This window comes from Pteropus alecto, unplaced genomic scaffold, assembly GCF_000325575.1.
Source record: "Pteropus alecto unplaced genomic scaffold, ASM32557v1 scaffold78, whole genome shotgun sequence".
NCBI lineage: Eukaryota > Metazoa > Chordata > Mammalia > Chiroptera > Pteropodidae > Pteropus > Pteropus alecto.
This window is the reverse complement of record NW_006443124.1, coordinates 6,203,110-6,226,332: the sequence shown is the minus strand read 5'-3', so window position 1 is coordinate 6,226,332 and position 23,223 is coordinate 6,203,110. Positions and strand designations below refer to the sequence as shown.

General features: G+C 40.2%; 1 protein-coding gene and 2 pseudogenes across 1 annotated transcript in view; 1 reads left to right on the top strand and 2 right to left on the bottom strand.

Annotated features, from left to right (window-relative positions):
- SIL1 (SIL1 nucleotide exchange factor) overlaps positions 1 to 23,223 on the bottom strand; it is a 176,025-nt gene that overhangs the window by 52,545 nt on the left and 100,257 nt on the right. The window contains exons 6-9 of the mRNA XM_006923058.2: positions 21,274 to 21,394; positions 14,879 to 14,978; positions 7,012 to 7,203; positions 1,475 to 1,596 (exon numbers count right to left, since the gene is read on the bottom strand). Coding sequence (XP_006923120.2) covers positions 1,475 to 1,596; positions 7,012 to 7,203; positions 14,879 to 14,978; positions 21,274 to 21,394 — 535 coding nt within the window. The remainder of the gene's footprint in view (positions 1 to 1,474; positions 1,597 to 7,011; positions 7,204 to 14,878; positions 14,979 to 21,273; positions 21,395 to 23,223) is intronic.
- On the bottom strand, positions 6,120 to 6,235 carry LOC112471969 (annotated as a pseudogene).
- Positions 18,523 to 18,641, top strand: LOC112471973 (annotated as a pseudogene).

Here is a 23,223-nt window from a genome sequence, read left to right as displayed (position 1 = left end):
CAAGATGCTACACAGTGTCCCCTAAGAAATGTGTTTCCAGAAGCAAGGGCAGGAAACAAATAAGATCATTTGTTCATATTGAAAGTGGAAACAAAGTACTTGGGATTACAGAAAAAATTTCCAAAAAAGGTCTGAGGAGAAAGGTTAATAAGGTTTGATTTAGTTCTTTTAAGGCTTTTGACACAAAAATTGAGCCTCAGTAAGTGCTCAAGCCTCTAAAGCCTTACAAGGATAAGATCCAGGACTTCTCCAGGCCTGAAATCACAGCTACCATTGACAAACTCAGATTTGCCACCTTTCCAGGGGATGCACAAGCAGAGATTTCCCTGGGCTTCCTGGGAGACTGTCTGGCTCTGGTAGGTGAGATCAAGGGAGGTGGAATGCCTTAGAGGCCACAACCAGTGACTGCCAACAAGAGGACAACCACAACTTCAAGATCAAGGCAGGTTAGTGATAAGGGAAACAAAGGCCTACATTGTTCTCGGCCTCTCTTCACGGGACAATTCTTTTGGCCTTCCCAGCTTTGCCCTTCAATTAACTACGAAAAGATGCTGAAGCTTTTCTTAAGACTGAGATTCTAATTAATTAAAAATAAGCATGGATGAAAGGCAAAGGAAATCTTTTCAAAACAAAGCCTCTGACCGTAAACATGTTCAGAATAGCCTTTCTCCTACAATACCATGATCCCTACATCCAAGAAGGGTAACCCCTAATAGCCACCACCCCTGCCCTTGAAGCAAGAATCAGAATATTGATTCCTTTTTTAAGAGCATAAATGGTCCTCGTAACAGATTTTCAAAAATAGAAGGAACTATAGCTCCAGTGGACAGACTGCGGCTTGAAGACATCTTGAGTTTTTTAGTATAATGATGTGGTGCCCACATATCTTGATTCGTCCACTCTTCGGAGATGCTATATCCCCACTCCTCTTGCCTAATCAATCTTCTAGCACGAGACAGTCTAAATTTAAACAACTCCCAACCCAGAGAGTCTAATAATCTAACTGCATATTGATTGGTTCCAGACATCTAGGGGAAAGACACATCCCCCCGACAAAAGGCCCTCTGTGGTCATGTTCATTTATTCATTGCCTAAGATATGTAGCTTTACTTCCAAAAAGATCAACTCTTAAGAGTTCATCCCCCTTCCTCTCAACTATTTATGGTGGGTATAACTTTTATTAGCTTTGAATAAAACAGAGACTATGATCTAAAATATGTCATTAAATATCCATCTACATATATGAAGGAAACAGTCATAAATGGTGACAACATGGGTGAAAATTCTTATCTGCCTGGAACAAGAGCAAAATCAGATTCTCTAGTTTCATTGCGATCACCATGAAATGTGGATAGGTATGTGCATGAGTTCAAGTGTAACTTTTTTCCAAGCCAATCTGACAAGAGTAAAGGTAGAATTCACCTGAAGGGTCCAAACAATCCTGGCAAGTGGGATGTGCATCCTTGCTGCTCACCTGGAAAAGGCTGCCCCCAGCACAAACGCAGCATACTCCTTTAGCAGGGGCTCTGTGCTGTTCAGCCCATTGATCACCACTTGAAGGCCACCGAAGGAAAGCAGATCCTGTGCATTATCCATCTGCAACAAAGGCACTGCTTAGTACAGTACAGACATCAAGGAAAGAGTTCTTCTGATAGCTTCTTCTTTTGGTGACTATTCAAAAACAAACTAAAAAGTCAAGTAAAAGCAATGGTTGCATTTCTGACTAACTAGGAAAGAATTTGAAAAAAAAACCTAAATTTTTAAATAATCTTAAATTTGAGAACTCTAAATTCATACAACATGATTTATGGGAACTGGCAGAAATGGAACCTATCTATTGCTTATGCCAAACATGTCCTGGAAAATTCTAATACTGTAATGAGTCACAAAGCTTACTCCTAATGTACAAGCTATTGACACAAAGATCTGGCATCGTCAGCACTACCAAATGACACCATCCTTCCTGTTGAAGTCCACCCCCAATGGGGGCAGTGGAGGCAGCAGCCAAAAGCAAAAAGCTGATTTTTAATTATAAGTCAGGGACTATAAGAGGAAACCTGCTGCAGGGAGAGAGGGACCTGGAAGAGTGATAGGAGAGAAATAACAATAATACCATTCTCTTTCCTCACTTCATACAGTCTAAGGTTGACTGAATCTGAGGACTTTCATGATAAAATCTAAACAAAAGTCTCTCACTCAAAAGCTTTAGTCTAGACATGTACTACTGGCTACTGGATATTACTGGACAGTGCAGAACATTTCCATTATCATGTAGAGTTCTATCAGACAGCATTGGTCTGGGCTATCATTTAAGATTCAAAGTCCCAAGGTGAGACGATCTATCTCTCTTCTATTCTATAAAAGAGGGGATCGCATTCCCCGAGCTTCACTAGTATCCTGGAACAAGAAGACACAACTTCCTCAGAAAGGTCTCTGGATCCTGTTTCCTCATACGGTAGCTACAAGTCTCCCTTGAAAATATCTTTGTTGCTACAAAGGCTGCCTCTTGCCCACATGCTGATCCCACTCTACAAATCATCAGGAAAATCCAGGAAGGTAGAGTCCAACAACATGACTGCTGTCCACCTTTTCCTCCAGACACCACAGAGCCCTTTCCTACCCAACTGTGTCTTTCCAAACTATAAGAGGGCTCTAACAGAGAAAACGAGTTTGAAGGGCTGTATTTGACTCTACCTGTGTTTTGGGAGGGCCAAGCCTGTTTTTACCACTTAGAAAATCATTCTTATACATTCTGATGTAATATCCACAAGAGCAGGGGTTTTTGTCTGTCTACTATTGCAGGTCTAGTGACTAGAATAGTGCTGAGCATATAGTAGGTGCTCAATAAATAATCATTAAACCAGTGAATCAATTTGATCAGAAAAAAATGTTACTGAAATAAACTCCACTGTTGAGTACAAAAGGAAATCTGGGGTATCTGTGCCAAGAAAATGGATGGATCCCTTGTAACACAGACCTAAAGAGATGGCCAATCCAAGGTTGTGAAGTAAATATAGAGTCTGCTCTGCCATAAAGGCTCCCAAGCTAGGGCTAGTATTTTCTACCCTAATCTGTCCTTATAAAGAAGAATGATTACTGGGCCATAGTCCAGCTAACTAGGAAGACTAAGAGCTGGGTGCTTTGCTGACATGAGCACAATACTTACTGAGCTTTCCTTCTTCATATATTCTGATTTTAAAATCTAAAAATTCACTGCCTCTGCTTTGATCCTCCTTCCTCCAGGTTTTCTGGATACAAAACCATGGCTCAGAGTCCTGTCACTCCATGCCTGGGATGGCTACTCATCAAAGCTTATATGCGTTCCTAGCAGAGCAGCTGCCAGTCTGACAGCCCCAAAGCAACACGGCCCAGAGTCACAAAAGTTCTGTTCTGGATTCAGTTTATCTTTATTACTACAAAGATAATTTAGGGTGTTATAAATGCTGACATTTAGATAAGCACTCTCAAGATGTTTTCTCATTTGTTATGTCACTTGACATGAGGAAGAAAGGAGTCATTCTGTCCACTGCACACCCAGAAGATCAAGCTCCAAAATCTGGGTCTACGGCCATAACTTCTCCTAGGTTGCCTTCAGGATGGGGTGGGACAGGCAGAAAGGAGCTCAAAGCAGAGGGAAGGAGAGCAGAAGGAAGGAGACAGTAGAAAATTGTGCAGACACTCAGGAGGCAAAAAAAAAAGAGAACCAGAGCACTGAGAAGACAGAGAAAAGGAAACAGAGAAAGGGAGAAATGATGGTAAATAATTGAGGAGTCATATGAGATAAGGTAAACACACTGCCCCAAACTCACAAACTCTTTTCCACACACACAGTTTTGCTTTTCACAAATCCTGTTTAATAACTCAAATATGGCTGTGAGAAATCCTTGGGCAGATCCAGTTTGGGTCCTTGAAGCCCATGGATCTCAAAACCTCCAATCAGTGAGTCTAGAACAAGAGTGGCCTGGTCGAGTTTCTGGCAGGAAAAGTCCTATCTTCTTCAAAGCTAGCACTACATCACCTCAATTTCCCATTGCAACTGGAACTTGAGGCCAAGCTGTGTCTTCTTTAATCTCCCTGTGAAATCACAACTTAATACTGTTGCATGGAAACCCGACATTCCAGTCTAAACCACGGACCTTATATTTCTAATCAAAAGGCTAATGACCCAAAACATTTATGACTCTTCTGTTAACATAGCAAGTTTGGTTTCCATCAAGGGACTGCTGACCTGAGGATGAGTTTAGTGATATCTAAGAAACTGTTTACCCTAACCAGTGACCTATGGAAGCAAAATAGGATGTCGCCCTAAAGATGACACTGCTGAGTGACCACCAAGTTTTCAGGGAAAAAGAAATCTGTTGGGGCCCTGCTAGCTTCCTACGTACTCACTACCTTCTAGGTACAATAAGCTCTCTAGTCATTTTGGCCTTTTATACTGCAACTAAAGGAAGAGCCTACAGAAACCTGGTACCAAAAGATCCATTCAAGTATGCTAAGATGAGAAAAAATAAAAGCTTTCAACAGCAGAGCAGGACTGAGTTAGCCAATAACCCCTAGGATCCTTAATTCTTTAAATATCTATAACAGAAAAGCTATTGGAATTTTCCTTTTTTTTTACTCTGGAGAGAAAGACTGGAAAGAGGAAAGAGAACCCAGGTCCATTTTCTTTAAGAGGATCACAGACCTGCTATTTGAAGCCTGAGAAAGTGTTATGAGCAGAGAGAGATGAAGTGGCTGCCCCATTATTCCTGCAAATACAGTACACACTCATCCTCTCATCACAAAGGCTAGCAAATCCTAAAGAAAGAATGAATGTCTTTTAGCTTAGCTTGTAGAGAACGCTATCATGCATGGAAGGATGGTGAAGATCTATTTCTTGATGAGGATCTCAAACAAGCCTTTGATTATGATTACACAGCTTCCCTACGCCAGCATCGCCCCTGTCCTGGATTACTGCAATAGCCTCCTACCTGGTTTCCGTGCTTCCATCTATGCCTCCTGCCTCTGGTCTAATTCTCAACACAGCAGTCAAAGGGATTCTTTAAAAGTAAATCAGATGATGTCCTTCTTCTTCTCAATATCCTCTAATAATGTCTAATTTCATTCTTTCCCATGGCCTACAAGGTGCTCCATGATCCTCCTCCCATTATCTCTGGGTTTCACCTGCTTCTCTCCCTCTTTTCTCAGCTCCAATCACACTGACTTCCTTGTGGTTCCTCAAACACAACAGATATGCTTCCATCTTAGGATTAAAGATACTGTTGTTTCTCCTGCTTGAGATGCTCCTTCCCTTCCTTGCGCTACTTTTTATTTTTCCATAGTATTTATCACCTTTGAACATTATTTATAATTTACTTATTAGTTATGTTTAGTGTCTGTCTGTCTCTGCTAGAAGGAAAGCTCCAATTTTGTTCACAGATGTATCCCAAGTGCCTGGAACAGTGTCTGGGACTTAGTAGGCACCTAATAAATTAATTCATTGAATGAATAAATAAATGGGTTCTCCTAGCTCCTTTTCCTTAGATTCATCTATTCTCTTTTGAGATTCATTCAGATGGTACCAGTATCTTGTGAGAGTAAGAATGGACAAAAGGTTAAGAGCACAGAGTTTGGGGTAAGGCAGACCTGTTGGAAATCCCAGCTCTACTACTCACTAACTGGGTGACCTGGGCATTCACAAGTGTGAATGTATTTGCCTCAGTTATAAAATGGGATTAATAGTAGTGCCTACTCGTAAGGGAGCTGTGACTGGAAGTGCATAAATTAATATGTACAAAGCACTTGAATATGTGCCTATTACATAATATTCAATAAATATTAGCTTATAATTATGGTACAAGTCTGATCAGTCATTCTCCTGCTTCAAACTCTCCAATGGTTCTTAGGATTAAGGATAAAATCATTAAGAGTATGATATTCCCAACCCCATCTCTCTGACTCCCTAACCTTTCCACTTCATCTCTGCTACCTCATCCCCTGGTCTCTGTGCTCCTATCACTCTAATCTTTTTCCAGGCCCTCAATCACACCAAGCTTTTCTCTGCCTCAGAATCTGCACATACTGTTTCCTCTGCCTGTTATGCTCTAACTCAAGGGTTGACAAACTTTTTTTTTAATTTATGCCTACAGCACCTGGTCTTCCTAGGTGGTCTCCCATCCAAGTACTAACCAGGCCCGACCCTGCTTAGCTTCTGAGATCAGACATCGGGCTTGTTCAGGGTGGCATGGCCGTAGACCATGGACCGTGGCTCCACTGGGGCACGAACCTAGGACCTTCTGTGTGTAAAGCAGACATGTTAACCGCTACACTATGGAACCATGTCCAACAAACTTTTTTAAAGTGCTTGACAGTAAATATTTTTGGCTTTTGTGAGCCATGTGGTTTCTGTCACAACTACTCAACTCTGCCATTGTAGTATGAAAACAACCAAAAACAATAAAACAATGCATAAACAAATAGGTTTGGCTGTGTCCCAACAAAACAATTTACAAAAGCAATCATGGGCCACATGTGGCCCATGGTCCATAATTTGCCATCCCCTGTTCTAATATCCCCTGGTTGCCAAGCCAACCCCTTTAAGGCTAAGCCACTAAACCTAAATGTCACATCCTTGGGGAAGTCTTTCCCAATGGCCCTGGCAAGGCTAAGTTCCTCTGTTATATACTCTTACTTTACCCTTTGGAGTAAATATAATCTTAAATCATCTCATTACCAAATTGTTAATTTGTTCATTGTTCATTATTTAATTATTTCCCCTTCCAGACTATACGCTATATGGAACAGGGACCACCACATCTATTTTACCTCCACTGTATCCTCAGCATTGAAAAATTAAAGGATAGTTCTGACCTCTAAGAATGTATCTTACTACAACAGATATTGGCCTACATTAAAAATACTGAATACCATGGGAGAGAAGTAAAGATGCTGATGTATTTTCTTAGGGCTTAGGGAAGGGGGCTTATTTTTGGAGCTGTCAGTTAAAAGTCAGACTTATGGACAAAGAAATACCTGATGGACATAATATTCAAGATCGAAGAGTGCAGCAATCTTCTCCTCCAGGCTGGAGCTGGAACTATTGAATTTGTTGATCAGCCGTACCATGATCTGCATGTCAGTCTCAATGACAACATTCAGCTCTTCAAAGTCCTTCTTCAGCTCCTCAATGGGGCGGAAAAGCCGTTTAATCTCAGCATGCCTTGCCTAAGGAGAGCAGCAAAGAGAAGATTAATCAAAGCGATTAGAGACATCTCCCCAAGACTACCATGGTCGACCATAAATGCCCATCCTCAAAGAACTGCTTCTCCAGGACTCAAAATGTTCTCTTATCTGTACTATCAGAAATCCTGACACCTTCTAAGATGCCTAGAGAAAAGAGCCCTCAGAGTCTACCTATATAGTTCTCTGTCCCAAAATCACACTCAAGATTTTCTAAGGTTCTCTTACCCCAGTCTAACTTCCAATGTTCAGGAAGATTAGAAAGTCTCGTTGCAATCACTGAGGTCAGGGGAAATAATGCAAGCTCATCTTCTACCCTTAATTTAGGCTGAAGGCTAAAGTAGAATAATCCATACCTTGGTTCTCCATATTCTACAAATACAGACTATCTTGGCTTTACCCTGCCCAATACAGTAACATTTTAGAGAAACCCGGACATAAGAAACTGTGGGTAAAGAGATGTCAGAGTGGGAGCAATTTACTGATGAAAATTAAATCACTGTCATTACTGTCAATCTAACGACAGGTGCACAATTTGTTCAACTGTTTGAAGTGGCTAAATTACTGTATGTACTATACTCAAATCTCAAATAATTTTCTCTCAATCCCTCCCCATCCCACATATATACAGATTTTAAAAATGAAGTGATGTTGGAGGTGAATAAAAGACTTTAATTAGATATTTTATACCTGTGATACTCTGTTTTCTTCCCAATTTTAGAGGATAGTACTTATAAAATCTGAAATGTTACAGTGGTTTGTTTCTATCATCCAAGAAAAATTAAAAGACACGAATATTTATAAAAAACAGGATGATGAGCAGCTGTCAGTTCCAAATTGCTCATCTATCACCTTTAGGTTTTCTCTCTAATTATAAGCACTCCATAGAAACACCAACCAAAGAAATGAATCAGACTCTCTTTAAAAAGAGCAAGCTCCTAGCAGAGTAATCACATCTACGAGATGCCATATCCTGTTTGTTTGGGCTAAAACTACAGTGAAATGCTCTCTGTACACCCAGCTAGAGGACTCTGGCCAGGCAAAGAGGTCTAAGAAAGCTGAATCACTGCCTAGAGCTGCGGGGTGACTGGCAAGTGAGCAGGATAAGAAACTAGTCAGCCCTGTCTCACAAAAATGATGTGTGCTTGGCCCTGAGGAAGACCTTTTTATGAAGAAAAAAAAAGCTGTTTATTTTGCAGTAATTAAAAACTCACAGGAAGTTACAAAAATAGTACAGAGAATACCATATACCCTTCATTCAGTTTCCTCCAATGGTAACTTCTCACGTAACGATAGCATAATATAAAAACCAAGAAAACAACATAGGTACGATACTCTTAACTAAACTATAGGTCTTATTCATATTTCACCAGCTTTTACAGGTACACATTTCCATGTATGTGTGTGTGTACCATTCTATTCAATTTTACCCAATATATAGATTCATGTAACCACCAGAATAATCAACCTACAGAACTGTTCCATAACCACCAAACAACTCCATTGTGCTTCTTTATAGCTGTGCCTCATCCTCCCACCCTCTCCCTCCCGTTCCTATGCCCTGGCAACCACCAATTTGTTCTCCATCTCTATAATTCTGGCATTTGGAGAATGTTATATAGATGGAGTCACATAGTCTATAATCTTTTGAGATTAGCTTTTTTGTTTTTTACTGAACATAATGTACTTGAGATCTATTCAAGTTACTACATATATATCAATGGTTCATGTCTTTTTAATGCTGAGTAGTAGTCCACTGTATAGATGTACAGCTTGTTTAACCATTCACCTGTTGAACATTTGAGTTTTTATAGATTTCGGCTATTATAAATAAAACTGCATGAACATGTCTATAAAGGTTTTTGTATAAGTTTAACTTCTTACTTCTCTGGGACAAATGCCCAAGAGCACAATTGCTGAACTGTCTGATAAGTGTATGTTCAGTTTTATAAAAAACTGCCAAACTGTTTTCCAGAGTGCTGTACCATTTCACATTTCCAATAAAGTACCAAAGATCCAGTTTCTCTACATCCTATTATTTACTATTATTATCATTTTTATTTTAGGTATTCTAATAGATGTATAGTGATATCTCATTGTGGATTTAATTTGCACTTCTAAATAGCTAATGATATTAAACATCTTTTCATGTGCTTATTTGCCATCCACATATCCTTTTTGGTGAAATGTCTGTCCGTGTCCTTTGCCCATTTTCCAAATAGGCTGTTGGTTTTTACTGCTGAGTTTTGAAAGTTCTTTATATTCTAAATACAAAAGCCTTTTATCAGATACAGACAACCCTTGCTTTTCACAGATTAGATATGCACCAATTTCAAATACCACAGTTTAAGTAACATCAGTCTCCTAACATGACACAAATTTCAGTTGTCATAGTATATTAACTATAATTGCATAAAATGCCACCTTTGCTGCTAGCTCTTCAGTTCACAAATCACTACATAAATAACAAATACACATCACAATTACTAGCTGATGACATCACTTCTTTCAAAGTCTGTCAGTGACTGGTCACTGTGCATCCATTATTCAGTTCATACACAATGTCAAGTATGTAGCTCTATGGCTTCCTCATTCTCAAATGATAACCCGTGTAATGTTTCATAAAAATGTTTAATCCAAAGAGAAAACTGGCCAAGATAAAAGTGCAGCTAAGAAACAAAAGTGGTAACCCTGACAGTAGAATTCATACTGAATGTATATGGAGTGACAGATGATGTCATAATTTTTGCCTCAATTATCTAACAATTTTAAAAACTCAGGAGGACAGTCTATATTTTCCCTTATTTTTATTCATTTCACTGTTCTTTCTTTCTTCCCAGTGTTCCAAGTTTTCTTCTGTTATTTTTCACTTTCTATTTGAAAAATATTCTATTCTTTAGTCATTTTTCTAGGTAGTTCTGCTGGTGACAATTCTTTTCATTTACTTTTGTGTAAGAATGTCTTGGTTTCCCTCTCACTCCCAAAGAATATTTTCATTGGCTATAAAATTCTGAGTGAACAGTTTGGGTTTTTTTCAGCACTTGAAAAATGTTTTATGAAAACATAAGTCTGGCCTCCAGGGTTTGAAATGAAATTTCACAGGCATTCATTGTTCCCTATAGATAATTTGTCATTTTTGTCTCTAGCTGCTTTCAAGAGTTTTTCTGTCTTTAGTTTTCAAAAGGTTGACTACAATGCATCATGATGTCAGTTTCTTTGGGTTTATCCTATCTAGAATTCACTCAGTTTTCATGAATCTATAGGTTTCTGCCTTTCACTTTATTTGGAACTTTTCCATCTTTAATTCTTTGATTATTTTTTCAGCTCCATATTCTTTTTCCTCTCCTTCCGAAACTCCATTGACACAAATGTTGGATCTTTTGTTATAAAGGCATACCTAGGAGATATTGCAGGTTTGGTTCCAGACCACCACAATAAAGCAAATATCACAATAAAGTGAGTTACACAGTTTTTGGGTTTCCCAGAATAAATAAAAGTTATGTTTACACTACAATGTAGTCTATTAAGTGTACAGCAGTACTGTGTCTTAAAAAAAATACTTTATTGCTAAAAAATGTTAACCATCATCTGAGCCTTCAGTAAGTTGTAATCTTTTTGCTAGTGGGGGGTCTTGCATAGATGTTACAAAAACACAGTATCTACGAAGCACAATAAAGTGAAGCAGGTATGCCTGTAGTCCTATAGGTCCCTAAGTCTCTGTCTGTTTATTTTTTTTCAATCTATTTTCTCTGTTATTTATATTAAGAAATTTTTATCTATCTTCAAGTTCACTGATGCTTTTCTCACTCATCTCTATTCTGTTACTGAGCCTATCCAGTGATTACTAAAAAAACCCTTTAGTTGTATTTTTCAGTTCTAAAATTCCATTTGGTTCTTTTTTTATATCTTTTATTTCTTTATTGAGGTTGTCATTTGTTTTAATAGTGTCCATAATTGCTTTTTTATGATAGCTGCTTTCAAATCCTTGTTAGGTAATTCCAACTTCTGAGCCAGCTCACTGTCAGCATCTAACTGTGTTTCCTAATTCAAGTTTTGATTTTCCTGGTTCCTGGTATGAGTGATTTTTTATTGTATCTTGGACATTTTGGGTACTAAGGTATAAGACTCTGAATCCTATTGAATCTTCCTTTTCAGTAGGCAGTCACACTGTTTAGGTTTAATATGCTGGTTCTGGCCTTCTTGTGTAGCTATAACTCTAAGATAATTTAGTTTTCAGAGACTTTGCAGTGTCATTTTGGTCTGCTTCCTTTGTGTGCTATCCAGAAGCTAATCTAAAAACCTGGGCAGTATTTTGCACTATAGTTTAGTTCTCAAATCTTTTGCTGTGTTAATTCTGGTTAGTTTCTTGTGTAGGTCACTAGGAAGTATGTCCAGGACTTCATCTGAAAGATCTGTTCCTCTAGCTCCCTTCTCTCTAAAATCCTACCACCACCTCCTAGTTAGATAGAAAAAGAACATTATCTGCCACCAATGGATGCTGGACATTAAGAGTAGACGTCCTTTCTTGGCCTCTGCTGACATCACCCTAGTGGGGGAATTGAAGCACTGCCTCAATGCTGCTGGCCTCCTCACTTAACCTCACTAACATTGCCCCAGAATAGAAAGCAGAGTGCTGCATCACACTACCTCACTGCCACCAGGTGAAGGGTCAAAGTACAGACTCTCCATTTACTACCCGCACCCCCGTCCCCAGGCATCACCTCAACTAGAAGAAGCGAAAAACCACCTTAGTGCTGCCAGGCAGGGGAAATTCAGGTTCCCTTCTTGGCCTCTGCTGATCTCACCCCAATAGGAAAAACAGCCTGCTACCCCATGTGGATAGTGAAAATCACTTGGTCTCTGCTGGAAGCACACCAGCGGGGAAAGCGGAGGGAAAAGGGTAGGAATTCAGGCTGTCTGCTCAGCTCTCACTGACGCCACTTTGGTCGAGGTAGCAGAGCACAGCCTCACATCATGTCATTGCCACGAGGAAGGAGTACAAGTTCAGGCTTCCACTCAGCTTCGGCTGACACTACTCTGGTGGAGGAATGAGAGTACAATTTGTTACCACCAAGAAGGAAATGGAAATCCAAGTTCCCCATCCAACTTCCACTAAGGATGGAGATAGGAAGATTTCCATGGTCTTTGACTAAAGCAGGACAGATATTATCAAAAAGGTTTTTGTCCTATTAGACTGCCCTTTTCCCACTCCTTTCTTAGGGCTGTTCTCTATCTGTACCTGTTGGCATTTCCAAGATGTGGGCTTCTCCAGTGCCCACTCTGGGATATAGAGAGGGCAAAAAGAAAGCCCAAGAAACTCACCACTACATCATTCCTCAAAAGTTCCAAGGTCCCTAACTAGTCTGCCTTCTTCCTACATTTCAGAGTTTTCTTAGAATCACTTTTAGTATTACATCCAGGGTTTTTAGTCCTTAGCAGGAGGGAAAAAGAGAAATGAGTCTACTTCATCTTGTCTAGAATCAAAAGTTTAAGAAAGCCATATTTTAAAATGCAACAATTTATAAAATACAGGTGAAAAACAGCTGACATGCTAAAACATAAAGCATAAAACATCAAGCAATTTGTATGGTAACAGAGGTATAAAGGGGTCAGATTCAATAGTAACAGCCCAAATCTGTTGAGTGGGACAGAGCTTTTCCACAAAGGAAGTGACTCTAGGAAGAACTGATATATACTAAGGTATATATGACAGGCTAAGGCACAATTATTTGACAGTATATATGACAGGCTAAGGCACAATTATTTGACAGTATTGTCTTTATAAACAACAAAAAGTACTATCTTGTACTTGGAAGTCACCATCCATAAAACCTGGGTTTAAAGACTGATAAACAAAAAGTAGGATGGTATGCAGTCATTAGCTTAGGACATGTAGGAAACTCCCCAACCAACTTCAAGTCAATTTATTTGCCAGTCTCAGTGCACTGGCAGTGAGCAAGTCAGTCCAGACAGGCTATAAATGAAAGTAAGAGAAAGACTCCAGGCCCCCACACCTCAGTGAAAGAGCTAACGACCTAAACTCCACAGAAGGGGGCGGGGAAGAGTGGCAGCTGTACCTCAGAAGTGGCAGTTGACTCAAATCAGCCAGTTCAGGGATCATACATTTGGGTACTGGTATTAGGATCTCCTCTTGCAAGGGGAGAGGATTTTTTTTTTTTTCCTCAATTACAGTTGACATTCAATGATATATAGTTACAGGTGTACAGCATAATGGTTAGACATTTATATAACTTATGAAGTGATTATTTTAATTGCAAAAAATACAATAACTGAAATAATCTCTTTTACATTTAAAAATATTTTCATAATATTCATACTTTTCTACACTGATTTATGGAAGAAGAATGTCATTAAAGAGAACAAAGAGAAGAGACAGAGGTGCAGTGGGTCTTCCATCTACAGAGAAGACAAAGAACAGGGGCTGACTTTTATGTTTCTGTCAACTCCACGTGAAGTCCACGGTGAGTGGATAATGAGCCCAAACCCTGGCCACAGGAACACCAACGTCTGTTCCACTCACCTAGGCTGTCTGCTGCCCTCACATTTATCAGGTAGAAAAAAATCTGCTTTTTCTCACCCACCTCAGTTAATATACCTGTGGTAGAATGGAATTTTATGCATCACTTTCCTTCACCCACTGCTGCTGCTACTGCCATCCTATTACTCACTTTCTCATACTACATACGCTCTCCATACCAGGAGATGTGACTTTGGTAAGATGAGTAGAGACTTGGCCTGCATATTAACACATCCTAATAAGGTCCTCCTTCACATCAAAAAAAAAAAAAAAAAAAAAGCCTCATTTGTCTCAGAAATACTTAGTTCTAAAGGATATGCGGGACCTAAGGCTTCTTCCACTAATATACAAGCTGTCAAGAACCAGATGCTGCCCCTCCAAAATAATGCCAGGATTCTGGGGTGAGGGTAGAGAGTTTGGCAGAGCAAAGAGGTAAACAAAGCAAAGAGGTACACAAAGCAAAAGAGGAGGAGAGGAAGGGAGAACTTAGAAAGGTCTCTAAGGCAGCCATTGGAGGAGGTTCTTTCAGAGACAGGACTCAGCTGGAAATGTAAAAACTGATTTGTGACATTCCCTGGCTAATACGTGAGCTCATGAGATCCACCTAAGAGTAAGAGGAGTACAGTTTCTTTCCGGTAGAGGTCTGTATCTACAAGCTCTCCCAGACATTAGGGGCATAGCTATAACTCAAGGCCTGAAAAAGAGAACACATCTGCTACATGCCCAAAGGACAAAGACCCAGGCTTCTTCCTTTCCAGCCCAGAACTTCTGTCCTTTAACCTTGAGCCTAACCCAAGTGTAAACTAGGAAATCTGAGTTTTAACCTCTGTTCTTTTCATTCATCTGTGATAATGAAGAGTATGGTCATCTCAGCTTTGGGCCTCAATTTCCCCAAACACGTAATGGGAAGTTGGATCCTAACCTAAATGATGACAAAAATGCTCCTGGCATTTTTAGTGCCCTAAAAAGGGTTACTTATTGGGCATCAAGAGCTCTTTAAATATTTTACAATATTATTGTTATTATTATTCCATGTTTATTGCAAAAGCTTCAGGAAAACGTGATTCCCTTCAAGGCCATCCTATAGGCTTATACTAACTCCCTGGAAAGAATGTCACACACCTTGTCCTCCTTTGAACTCTCCATCTCTGTCCCTTCTTTGAATTTTGCCAGTGCACTCTTGAGGTCCTGAGAGGTGTAGGTGTTGGTATTGATGTCCAGCCTGTCCAAAGAGAAGTTAAGAATCAGGAGGGAGCTACCATCTTTCCCAAGAAAGAAAACCCCCATGGGTGGCTAGTACTCCAAAGCAAGCTAAGCCAGGCCAACTTTAACTCAGAGCTGACCTTCAGCCAGCCAGAAGTCCAACAGGGTGATCTTACCATGAAGCTAGAGAAGGAAAGACACAGCCAAAGATGGGGTCATTTCATGAAAGAGGAAGAAATGGCATGGGGCCCATCATGGGCAAAGAGCTCTCAGCTAGCTACTCAGGCAAAAACAAGTCTGGAATGTCTGTGCAATGCTGCTCTCTTGGTATATGCCAAGGCAGGACCTCCTGGAGAGTACTGGACACAGACAGAGGAATAATATGGACCCAATTTATCTTATTCTAGGAAAGAAACCAATAGAGGCCTGAGTTCTCCAAGCATGTGCCTGACCTGACAAGTCAGCCTGTCTTCACAAAAACAGGCTGGATAAATGCACATCTTTAAGATCAATCCCTGGGCACAGAGTAGATGTAGGAGGTATGTATCAACCTGGCAAAGAAATGGATTTAAGATACCAAGGACTAGAGAATGAAGGCCAGCCACCTTCCATAGCTAGCCTCCAAGAAGAGAGAGGAAAGAAATCAATGCAGATATCATCTCAAGAACCTGACAGACTACAGATTGGCATCCTCACAAAGACCCCTTGAGCTGATCCAAGCCACAACCATTTATCTAGACTGGAGAAAAGATATTCATGGGTTGGGAGGTGGGGACACCTTTTACCACCAGCAGTCACTTCATTTCAGTGAACGGAGGCAGGAACAAGAGTGATTCAAAGAGAAATATGCAATGTGGGCTGAGACTGATAAGACTGCCCAGCTGGGGGTGAGGAGTGGCAGGGGCAATAATGACCAGAAGTTACCGGATTGCTCTGCTCAAGGCGAGCACATCAGTCTCACAGTCCAAACTCCTGGCAAACTTCAGCCCTCATGAGAGGGTATGCTCTCATGCCTTTGCTCATTCAGTTTTTGATTCATCCTAGAGACCCCTTAGGGCAGGGGGCCTCAACTCCCAGGCTGTGGACCAGTACCAGTCTGTGGCCTGTTAGGAACCGGGCCGCGAAGCAGGAGGTGAGCGGCAGGCAAGTGAGAGAAGCTTCATGTGTATTTGCGGTCACTCCCCACCACTAGCATCACCGCCTCAGCTCCACCTCAGCTCATCGGGCATTAGATTCTATAGGAGCACCAGTCCCTGGTGCCAAAAATGTTGGGGAACGCTGCCTTAGGTCCCTGAAAACTTGTCTTCTCTACCCCTCAGTCTTCCTAAACTAATAGCTAATCACTCCTATTTATTGAGCACTTAACCATGTGTCAGACAGTGTTAATCCTTACAATCCTACAAGATAAGGGAGAAAATCTCACTCTTAGCAGAGCATCATCCACTGCCAGCTGCCTGAGGATGCGACTGCCCTGCCTATTAACCCTAAGTGGGAACTAAGTATTTAGGGCCAGAGCTTGAACAGATTATCTCCTCCCTCCTCTAAGAGGACTAATCAGTCAAAACTAATCAAATCATGTCTCATATCTATTTACTGCCTCAAGTTCCACTCTACAAGTGTGCATGTGCTTATAGTCATACATGCACACACAGGCACACAACCATCCCCAGCGGGTATTCTCACTTCATTATTCACTGAGATAAATAGATGTTAAGATCAAGAATTCCCTCATCTTCCCATCGTGTCAGCTCTACACACTAACCTGCATCTAAATCTACATTCCCTTCTGTTATAATGGATGACAGTGTCCCCACTATTAAACTTAAGCTCCAGATCCCATTTGCCTTTTCAAAAGCTTTATCTTCCATAATTATACCACTCCCTCCTGCCTGCATCATCAATTTCTCCCTTTGACTGAATTATTCCCCATCAGCACACCAACCCTTCTTTGACCCTCTCAGTCTCTAATTATCATGCCAGTTTTCTGCTTCCATCCAGAGTGAAAAACTATAAATACATTGTTTTCACCCACGATCATCACCTTCTTGACTGCTATTTACATTGCCATTTGCTCTAATCTGGATTCTGTTCCCACAACTTTACTAAACCTGCCCCTCAAAATTACCAATAATTGCTGGCCAAATCCAAAAGACTCTTCACTGTCATGTTCCTCAACCACTCAGCAGCATTTACACAGTTTACCTCTTCCTCCTTGAAATACTCTCCTTTCCTGGCTTCTTGTTACCATGCTCTCTCGGTTCTTCCTTACTCCTGCTATCTTTTTCTGGTTCCTCATCTGCAACCTGAACATGCTAGAATGCCTCGGAGTTCAATCCTGGACAATCTTTTCTTTATATCTAGTCTCCTCTAGTTCTTTCTAAATATCTATCAGGCAATGATGTCCAAACTTACATCTCTGACCCAAACTTCTCCCCTGAGTACCAGCCAGACTCTTGTACAACTACCTGATATGTCTTGGATCTCAAACTTATTACATCTAAAACATAGGTCTTGATGGTTCTCCCCAGAAATCTGTCCCTCTCCCAATCTTCTCTGTTTCAATAATGGTACCCACATTTGTGCACCTGGCTGCACAAATTCCAAAATGAGGCTTTATCCTGAATCCCTCCTCCCAACCTTCCTTCAACCCCTACATCTAAATCCTGTTGCTGCTACCTCCAAATTAAATCTCCAAATTCATTCGCTCTCCATTATACCTTAGACTAAGCCATCATTATGTCTTGCCTGATCTACTGAAATGGCATCTTGTCTCTGAGCTTCATTTGTCTGCCTTCAATCTATTTTCCATACACATACCAACTAGAGTGATCTTGCAAACTACACTATATTAAATTACTCTCCCATCCAAAATCCTCCAATGGCTTCCAATTACAATTCTAGTTAAGTGAAGAACACTCAACATGCTTCTCAAAATTCCACATGATCTAGCTAGCCCTTTATATCTCTTTAATCTCATCTCCTATTAGTCTTCCTTTTCCTTCTGTCTAGTCAATCGCCCTGATCATTTTTCTGTTTCTCAAATCTGACAAAGCCTTTCTTTGACAAAGCCAGGAAGTCTTCTTTTTCCCTCTGCCTGCAATGTTATAACCCTAAACATATAAAACTAGCCACTAAATCCTCTTCATTCTTCAGGTCTCAGTTCAAATATCTTGACAAAGCCTTCTAAACCATCTTACCTAAAGTGACCTCCTCCAGAGACTTATCATCTTGTTTATTTTTTCCCTAGTACTTATTATAATCTGTAACTACCGTACTTGCGTGTTTATTTACCTGTTTTTCTGCCTGCCAGTCTCCATAATGCTGGTGTCTTGTCTGTTTTATTTACTGTATCCCCAGTGCCTGGCACATAGGCACTCAATAGGTCTTTTGTGAAATGAAATGAATTTACTTTTAAAAGTAAATGGCCCTGTCCTTGGCCCACTCACTTAAATCCTATACCATATTGTACCATGGTAAATGTTCAAGCCAAGATGAGACAACTTGTATACAGTTTGCCCCTCATCCCTCCAAACATAGGAGGATGATTCAAAGAAGCTGGTTGTGTCTATGGCTATGCCATCCTGAACAAATCCGATTTCGTCTGATCTTGGAAGCTAAGCAGGGTCGGGCCTGGTTAGTACTTGGATGAGAGACCACCTAGGAAGACCAGGTGCTGTAGGCGTAAAAAATAAAAAATAAGGGATTGTAAGCTGACAAGGTCCTTGCAATTTGTGAGGTCAACCAAGGGTTGCCTCACCTAAAAAAATTTAAAAAATAAAAAATAAAGAAGCTGGTTGTTCCAGGGTTGAAAGGGATGTGGGCTAAAACCAGTGGGGATAGCAATGCCTAACACACACACACACACAAAAGCAAGAGAAAATCTGCTGCTATGAGCCAACAGGCAATCAGGCAGTGCCAGGAGAACCCTCTGGAACAAGTCAGAGTCAGGGACGTGTCCCAGGGGCTTTAGAGTCCACAGGCATTGCAGCTCTAGGTAGCAGTGTGACCAGTTACATATCAAGGAGGACTAGTGGAGAGGCTGCCATGGATTGGGCTGAATGAATGATCGCCATCTCTTTCTAGCCAGTGGTTCTTAACTCTGTGGGATCACCAACTTCTTTGATAATCTGATGGAAAACAGTAGGTCTTTTGTCCCCAACATGAAGATAAGCGAAATAGTGTAACGATTTTGGAAATTAGCCCTGCCCTTTGGCCCCTGGTCCCATTACAGTGCTAAAGAGCCAGGAAGACACTGTGAAATGGAACTGGAGAGTCACAGGATGAGGTCAACTCCAGGAGAAGGAAGTTACTACCAAAGGCAGCCAGAGACCCCTTAGCTCATGGCAGTAAACACCCACACAACCTTGTCAATGCCTTTGGGTTTGCCAATGGCTATAAATAGTAAGAAGGAAGAGGACCTGCCCAGCATATCCTGGAAGCCATCCCAGGGCAGAACCCTCAAATAATCCAAAGGAGAAAAGTGAAGTCAGGAGTGGAAACAAATATTTCTCTTTTATGGTGTGTCTACTACAGACCACATGGATGGCTCTGCTTTCTATTTTTAAAAGATATGAACAACAGACAAAGCAGTAAGTTCTCCTACTGATGATCTACAGGCAGGTATTGGAGAAATAACTTCTCATGATATTTAAACCAACAAATAAAAGATTCCAAAGTAATCCAGTTTGTAACTCAGTATTCTTAAACTAAGAAAAAAATGGGCTTTTTATTTAGAAAATAAGACTTGTCTTGGATATGAGAAATGACTTCCTAAAGTACTTCGAGACACTGACATGTGTGTATATGTGTGTCTTGGGGATGGAGACAGGTTGACAGAGTCATAACCATGATATTTGATTCTCTCATAAATGGTTGTGAGAAAAGAATCATCTTGAGACCTGGGTCACTCCAGGTACAGGACTATTTGGAGAGATAGGGGAAGATAAAGATCCTTCCCAATTTGGGGTGACTGCAAGGAGGACAAATATCCCCTTATCTATCACAATATAAAGTCAAATTGTCCAACAGTCAAAATTGCCCAAATATGAACAGGCTGCTCTTTAGGGTTGTGAGTGCCATCTGACTGACGGTACACATGGATAGGCTGAATGATCTTTTTGTCATGTATATCAAGGAAAAGATTCAGGTAAGAACTGGGTCTCTAAGGTCCCTTTTCTGCCTCATTTCTAACTGCTACAAAATATTGTTAAAATAATAAACCTCCAAGGACTGAGTAACATTGTGCTAATCTATGATTGATTCCCAATACTTACATGTTTTAGAACAGGGGCAGCAAACTACCTGTAATGACCGGACAATCTTTAGGCTTTGTAGGCCTTATGGTGATTGTCCCAACTACTCAACTCTGCCAGTGTAGCAAGAAGCAACTACAGACAATAAATGAATGAACATGGCTATATTCCTAAAAAACTTCATTATAGACACTAAAATCTGAATTTCGCACAATTTTCATGAATCATGAAATATTCTTTTGTTTTCTTCCAACCATTAAAAATGTTAAAAATAACTTAGCTTATGGGCTGTAAAGAAAACAAAACAAAACAGGCAGCAGTTCCAATATGGCCCCCAAGCCATAATTTGCTGGTCCCTGTGTTATAAACTTCATGAATGGAATTAATATCAACCTTTCAAACTGCACAGTTCCAGCAGCCCTGCAAAACCCCGTGTCTCAACCTCCTCCTCCTTCATGCAGCAAACAGCAAGCAAAGGAAACTTGGTAATTCGAAGCAAATAACAGTCTCTAAAAAAATAGAGACTATAAATTGCCCCAAACTGAATAACCTAAACTAGTTATTTAAAAATTAGGTAACCTCTTACCATTGGAGACCTTTTCTACTATAAGGTAGCCTGTTTTAATATGGACTAACAAGAAGAAAAGTCAGTGAATTAAAGACTTTAAAATCCAATTTTATTGTTCACCAAGGAAGTATTACTGCAAAGCAGAAGGCCTAACAGGCCTGTTTTAATGAATAGATGACTCATCTGTAATCAGCGTATTAATTGTTGGGATTCAAATGGGTGCTCTTAAAGTACTAGGACAAATAGCTTCGTTTTTAAAGCAGGTTAAACACTCCCCCTACAGCCTTTTTTAAAGTATCAATTTGCTTTCCAAACTATTTCTTTCCAAAGACCATAAACTTCCATAAAACCAAGAGATTTATCAAATTCTAGGCTATTAAATTTCAATTTTTTTAACTGAAATTCACATGAATTTGGGTAAGAAACATTGCATTGTCATTACTTTCAGTATTACAAAATCAACGCTGTCAGTCTCCTTAGGGTTGACACTGTACCTTTTGCCTTTTTTCGACCCTTTCAAAGTATTTTGGAACTTGTCCTCATCTTGGAGTTTCACTTCTCTTGTCCCAGTCTGAAGATTCAGCCGCACATGGGATCCTGCAGGGACAGCCTGACCTAAAAGCCAAGAACAGAGAAGGCTCATGAAGTATACAGTCCTCAGAGGGACACTATTATAGTTCATAAAGACCAGACTCTGCTCAGTTACCTGAATCCATTCATATCTCTTTCTCTTTCCCAACTCTCTAACCCACACACACCAATCACATATTCTCCTTTTGCTAATCCACATCACATAAAGGGATGAGGTGAGGTAGGTACGGTTATCTGCACTTCAATCTAGAGACTAATGTCCCCCAGTTAGAACCTGCACATTTAAACCACTTGTTTTCTTTAAATTGAGCTATAATATGCCTTTTTGTTAAACACAGTAGGTGAATGGTGAATACCTACTTACCCTTTAGGACATGGCTACATTACTGCCTCTTCCACATTATCTTTTGTGTCCCTCCCATGATGGAACCCCAGAGAGCTTGCCATTCCAGCAAGCTCACACATCACCACCCTCATCAATTTAATCACACTCCTTCTATAAGGCTCTCTCCACCCACCTATCTCAGAAGAGCTGATCTACTAGTTGGGAAAACAAGTGTTGTGAATAGATGGGCTATTTCATACACATTGTACAAAATTATCCAAGGATAGTTAAAAAGCAATCTTGCAAGATGATATACTACAAATAAAATGTTACACTTATTCGTTCATGCATGTAACTGATATTAACCGAGCAACTACTATACACCAGGCTACTGCGGTAGGTAGGTTCTGGGAACACCAAGAGGAATGTCAATTGCTGCAAAGATAGAGAATTTCAGGTACAGAGCTCTTCAGGAGACTGGAAATCTAGAAGTAGGGATGCTGCTCTGACACCTTTACTTTGACTCTGCTTCTTCCTATCAGAGAATGGCATCACCCTGCTGATGCTGGGCTTGATTCAAGAATTGAAGAAGGATGGCAATCTGAAAAAGTTCCATAAAGGGAAGCATATAGTACAAGTTCTCTTAGAATGATCAGGTAAACCCTGAGTATAAAAGGGTAACAATGTAGCAAGAATTTAAATTTTCTCAATTCTGGAAGGACCATAGTGAATTCCAAGTTCCACCAACCAAACCCAGCTTCTGTCTCCTCCTCCTCTCAATTCAGCCAAGAGTTGCCACCTCTGCGAGGCAGCCTCCATTCCCCCAGACCAGATCCAGCTGCCTTTAAAGGCCTTCACAGCACCATGACCCTTTTACTTTATAGCATTTACCTCAACAACCAATAGTTTTACTTCTGTTTTTTTTTTTATCTCTTTGCTTAATATAAATGCTCACCATTTTATCACCAGGAACTATCACATGGCCTAGTATATAGTAAACCTTTAATAATTATTTAAGTGAAAAATTAAAAACGAAAGAGAAAATCCTAATTGATCTAGAAGTGTGTGGAGAGGCCAACAAGGATTTTCACTAGGGCAAGTAGATTCATAATTAGTAGTCATATTAAGTTATTTTTAGTAGTAATAGTATTAATACTACACTACTAATAGTAGCATCTTGAACTTTCAGACTTTTGACCAAAATGAGAAATGGAAAAGGAAAAAAGTACATGACATTATAAGTTATAGAACTTAACAGGTTATATCAGGCTAAGCTGGCCAAGGAAAAGACTACGCTCTTATGTGAATCAATTTATTTTATTGGGGAAAATTCCAAAATTACTCCCTTCACATAAGCCACCACAGGGGGCAAGAACAACCACAATAGCATTAACTTAAAATACAGGTTATGCTCGTTGAAAATACAGAGAATCAGACATGGAGCAACAGTGGCAGAGGCAGCAGAAAATACAGGATTTCAAAAGTTTCCAACCCACTGGGAAAAAGGCCAAGATACAGAAAGAGGGGG